General features: G+C 27.1%; 1 protein-coding gene across 1 annotated transcript; it reads left to right on the plus strand.

Annotated features, from left to right (window-relative positions):
• Positions 1-1569: 1569 nt before the first annotated feature.
• Positions 1570-5361, plus strand: LOC137823015 (UDP-xylose transporter 3-like). The gene is made up of 8 exons (XM_068628085.1): positions 1570-1887; positions 1971-2107; positions 2732-2916; positions 3020-3087; positions 3781-3913; positions 4386-4547; positions 4636-4908; positions 5010-5361. Exons 2-8 carry the CDS (start codon positions 1987-1989, stop codon positions 5103-5105), a joined length of 1038 nt encoding a protein of 345 aa, XP_068484186.1. The 5' UTR covers positions 1570-1887; positions 1971-1986; the 3' UTR covers positions 5106-5361.
• The last annotated feature ends 309 nt before the right edge of the window (positions 5362-5670 follow it).

A 5670-nucleotide genomic window follows, 5' to 3' on the forward strand; every position in this document is an offset into this window, starting at 1 on the left:
AATAAAAACAAAAGAGTGCTAGATAGGGAAATAAAAGTGTAAATGGTGTTAGATAGAAAATTTACCCACCAAATTTACTTAATTTTAAAAAAATTAAATAATCAAAATTTGCAAATAATTTTTTTAAAAAAATGTACAGTCACCAAACTAAAGGTTCAAATATAGATCTTAGTCTTTGATTAATTTGCACTTCATAAATTTTACGTTTTTTTATCTAAAAATATTAATGTGATCATTATTATCATCAAGATGGTGTTCCATTATTATCTTTGTAAAAGAAAATTGTTTTATATTTGTTTACAAGTTCAAAATAAATTAATAAAATTTATATTTGAATGGTACTAATTGTTCAGGTCACAATTATAAATGTAAAAAAAAAAAAAAACTGATTTTTATTTGACTGTGAATATATAATAGTAGAATGATTAAACACACATAGGAGGGTGTAACGTACATCTACTTGTAAACTAGGAGGCTCGGACACTTCTCTCTTAAATGGGTGTATCCGTGTCGGATACACGTATCGGTGTTGATAGTCATACAACACTCGTAGGACACTTATCGGTGAAGTGTTCAATTCAAAAAATATTTGTTGGATTTTTGAAAATTCCTACACGGTTCTAACACAATTTTATAAGGTATAAATACAATAATTTTCTAAAAACTAAAATTTATTGTATAAATTTTTATTATGATTATAAAAATAAGGAACAAATTCTTTTGAACTAGTCATGAAAAATATCTTCCTGCTCCCAAAAGAATCTGAAACATACTTTTGCACATAAATATTTATTTTCAATTTATATAATTCAAAATTATATAATATATAGATTTGTGTTCCCGTGTCCTACATTTTAGAAATTATACGTATCTTCGTGTCCGTATTATCGTGTCAGTGTTCGTATCCCTATCTATGCTACATAGCTTGTAACATTTGTCTTCGCTAATAATATTATTTACTTTTGTAACAGTTTCTTTTATAAATTATATATAAAATCATTTTTTATTATTTATTAGTATACATTTTTTATACTCAAAGCTAGAAAAATAAAACTTAATTTCAACGTAAGTGTAAAGCATTTTCTACTCAAACAGTTACAAAATATCTTATATATAATCCGCAATAATGATTAAAAAATTAAATATTTGAAACATTATTATGTCCCAGTTATCTAAAAAAAATCCAATAAAGCTTAATAAATAAAATTAAATTTATGCATAGCAACAGTTGCGTTTACCACAATAAATTGAAGACGTGTCTTAATATTTTTATAAAACAACATTGAAAACACAGAACATTAAATATTGTATCCACTATATAAAAAAATATGTTAATGTGTTATACCCTAAACATTATTCTAAAAATGAAATACAATGAGAGTTAGTTCATTAGTGAATGAATGGCTACACAGAACAAAAACATAAGCATTGTAAAGTAAGATCAAGAAAGGTGCATCACCATTCATAATTTTTTAGGTAAAAATTAAGCATTGTAAAACCAAGAATATTTTAGTAAAGTTCCAAACAAGATGTAATGTTTATTATTAATTAGGTTTTGGCACTAAAATTAAGTCTTTCTTTCTCTTCCTAAATGTAACAACAAGAAGAACAAGACACACGTTTTGATCTTGCATTTTCACTCTTCCATCACTTTCCTCCATTTCCGATTTCCCAATTCAATTCAATTCACTCTTCGTTTTCATTCCCATTTATGTTTCATTTTACTAAACCACCTTTTATCTCTGCATATGTGCTAATCACCATTGTACCTACAAACTTCCATGACCCCAGAATCGTAGATTTTCTATAATCATCAGATCCAATAACTTCTTCTCACAATCCCTTGACACCCATTTAGTTTCACTCCCAAATTCAAATCTTCCTCGTGTAAATTTCTCCAACGTGTTGTTTTCTTTTTTTCTTTTGGATTAAATCTGCATTGTTTGTGATTTTTTTTGTGGTTTGATTAGGTCAAGAAAGGAAAAGATGGGCGAGGGAGAGAAATTTCAATTGGGAACTGTTGGCGCATTGAGTTTGTCGGTGGTGTCATCGGTGTCGATTGTGATTTGCAATAAAACGTTGATGAGTTCACTGCGTTTCATTTTCGGTAAGTTCATACATTCGCAAACTCATATATCTCTCTGGATTTTCTTGGTTTTCATTGCTGTGTTTTGATCTAAAACTCATTAATGAATTTTAGATTAGTCTTCGTTTCAAATTAGATTAGTTCTGAAGGAGAATTTTAGTGAAGAAAAGAAATTATTGAAAATCATAAAAAAATAATGAATGCAACAAAATCTTACTTGTTTACTTCGAGAAACCATACTTGTTTTAATTCTTAATTAAAAACTATCACATTGTTTTTAAACATTTGTGTTTTCTCTGTTTCCTATCCAAAATTTTCAAAGTATCAAACAAATTAAAACAAGATGAACTTTTGTGAATAAAGATTGAAAGAGTAAGAAAGGAAACCGTTAAAGTATTTGCAAAGTAAGTAATGTGCCATTATTTTCGCTGTTCATGCACAAATATTTAAAAAGAAAATAAAAACTAGTAATTATTGTGAAAATAGAAAATGTTTCTTAAACCAAAAGACATTAAAATGGTAATATTTTTAGGAAGGATGAAAGGAGTTCTAACTAGTAGTTATATATAATCTTTTATGCCTTGAATTCAATTGAAAATTACTTATCATTTTACATTTGAAGTGTAACACATATCCTTGATGCAGCTACAACTTTGACAAGTTGGCATCTATTTGTAACATTTTGTTCTCTTCATGTGGCACTGAAATTGAGATTTTTTGAGCACAAACCTTTGGAGAAGAAAGTTGTGATGGGATTTGGAATTCTCAATGGAATCTCTATTGGACTTTTAAATTTGAGTTTGGGCTTCAATTCTGTCGGTTTCTATCAGGTGATACTTTTTCTTTCTTTATATGTTTTTCTCATTTTCATTTTTGTTCTTTACGCAGCTTTTCAAGGTTTTGTGACACAAGTTCTATTGTATTTTCATTCAGATGACTAAGCTGGCAATCATCCCATGCACTATTCTATTAGAGATCCTTTTTCTTGGAAAGAAGTTCAGGTCTTGTTTAGTCTTTTATCCTTAATGTAACATTTATGAATTTTTTTATAAATATTTATACTTTATAAAGTTCATATATGTTAGTAACTGGTTTAGTTTCATTAAAACATTATTTTGTGTATTATTATTTTAAGTTGATGGAGATCTCACACTGAGAAAAAATAAAAATATTTTATAGTATATAAGTGAATGTAAACTTTATCTTATAATTCGATTTTATAACTTTAAGTTAGACTTAAAGTATATTTCTTAATATGATATCATACTCATTAGATACAAATCTCAAAAGCTTGCTAATTTTATAAGATTAAACTTGAATGAACTTTTTAACATAAGTAGTTTTTCCTCCTTCTTCTTTGTTACCTTTTAAGAAATTAGATTCATTAATGATTTATAATTAATTTCAAGTCATCGTGTCATTTACATGTTGTTAAGGTATTATGTGTTTTCTTGACCCTTATAGTATTTCACAAATTTGAAGGCATTTATTAGTTTCATTAGCTTGTTATTTTAACTTTAACTATCATTAATATTGCACTTATCCATTATTCAAGAATGATTTATTTATATCATTCTTGCCTCAATTTTTCGCATACTAGAATACGGATATTGTTATCATATGACATTGACTCTAATTATTTGAATTGTAATAATTGACAATTTGAATTGTGTTAATTTTTTTTATTTTTGCAGTAAAAGAATACAATTTTCACTTTTGATCCTCCTTTTTGGTGTTGGAATTGCTACAATTACTGACTTGCAGCTTAATGCTTTGGGCGCTTTCTTATCTTTACTAGCAATCCTTACAACATGTGTTGCTCAAATTGTATCCTTAAAGAAACTTTCACTTCTCTTAACTACTATGTAATCATAAAACACTTTTCAAAATAAGATTAGAGAATATGTTGTAATTTAAGTTATATGCATTAGTTGTTACTATTTTCAAACTAATTTTCATGACAAATATGTTTTTAATTACTTAGGAAAAAAGGCAACATAAAATATATTAAGTGTATGTTTTTATTTCAATAATATTCTTGAAAATAATTACCTAACAAAAGTATGTCAATCTATGTTGAATTTATCATTTGAGAGATAGATTTTTCATCTACATTAATGTAACTTTTTATATATATGTTAGAAGTTTACTAGTCTTTATATGTTGGACTGTGACAAAAGTATATATTTTCTTTTGTGCATGAATTTTTAAGAAAAGGTTGACCATTTTTACTTTTTGGATGTAAGATTAATTTAGTGTTCATGTACTATTTGTTAAAATCTTAATTAGTTCCTTTCAGATGACAAATACCATTCAGAAGAAGTTTAAGACTTCTTCTACCCAGCTTTTGTATCAATCATGTCCATATCAAGCAGTTACATTGTTAATCTTTGGACCATATTTGGATAAATGTCTGACAAACTTAAATGTTTTTTCTTTCAAATACACAACACTAGTGACGGTGAGATTTAAATAAACATGTGTGCTTACTTTTGAACATAAATTATTGTTTTAATTAATGTATTTTTAAAATGTTTTTACCATTGTAGACGGTCATTATTCTTTCATGTTTGATCTCTATCGCGGTGAATTTTAGTACATTTCTTGTAATTGGAAAAACATCTCCAGTCACCTATCAAGTTCTTGGACATTTGAAGACATGTCTTGTATTGGCTTTTGGATATATAATTGTCCATGATCCTTTCACTTGGAGGAACATATTGGGAATTATGGTAGCTATGATTGGGATGATTGTATATTCCTACTACTGTGTTCTTGAGAGTCAACAAAAAGTCGTTGAAGTGGTTGGACAAGTGTCACAGGTTTGTTTTATGAGTAATTTTGCATTCCTTGTGTTTTTCTTTTTATTTTCATTGACTAAAAAACTTGTTTTGTGTTTCTTCATTGTCCTTATTATTTTCAGGCAAGAGACAATGAAACTGAGACTCTCATTAGTGTGGAAAATACAAGTGCAATTTTGAACAAAAGACCTCCTATTTGGAACAAAGATAAAGATTAAAATTCTATACGAACTTTCCAAAATCATCATTGCAAGTATTATGTAGGCTTATAGAGGAATTTGTACTCTTAATTAGGAAGCTTTTCGACTTAAATCTCAAATACTTACATATGTGAATTGTTTCACTTGTTACTATTAGCTTAAGCATTACATGCAGTGATAGCCAACCAACAATATTAGTGAGAGAAAAATACATGACCATGTCTACAATATGGTTAATAAGTATAACTCGAAAGATATTAACTAGATATTTTTCACACCATGTTTATATATATGTATATATTTCAAATTTCCTTCCTTAAATGTACATATAACCATCTAATGACTTTCTTACTTCCATTGGTGAAAGATGACAAAATGTAATATTTAAATTTTTTATTTTCAATCTCAACTTCATCAATAAAACACTTTCAACAAAGAAAAAAAACACATTTAGGATGTATATGTTATACAATATATTTAAGATATGTATGTGTTTTTTAAATGAGACTCAAAACTTAACCACTTTTCAAAGCAGAAGACAAATCAAAATATTTTTTTCAAAAATAATAAATATTTATTCTCA

Source organism: Phaseolus vulgaris, chromosome 9, assembly GCF_000499845.2.
Source record: "Phaseolus vulgaris cultivar G19833 chromosome 9, P. vulgaris v2.0, whole genome shotgun sequence".
In the NCBI taxonomy this organism is placed as follows: domain Eukaryota; kingdom Viridiplantae; phylum Streptophyta; class Magnoliopsida; order Fabales; family Fabaceae; genus Phaseolus; species Phaseolus vulgaris.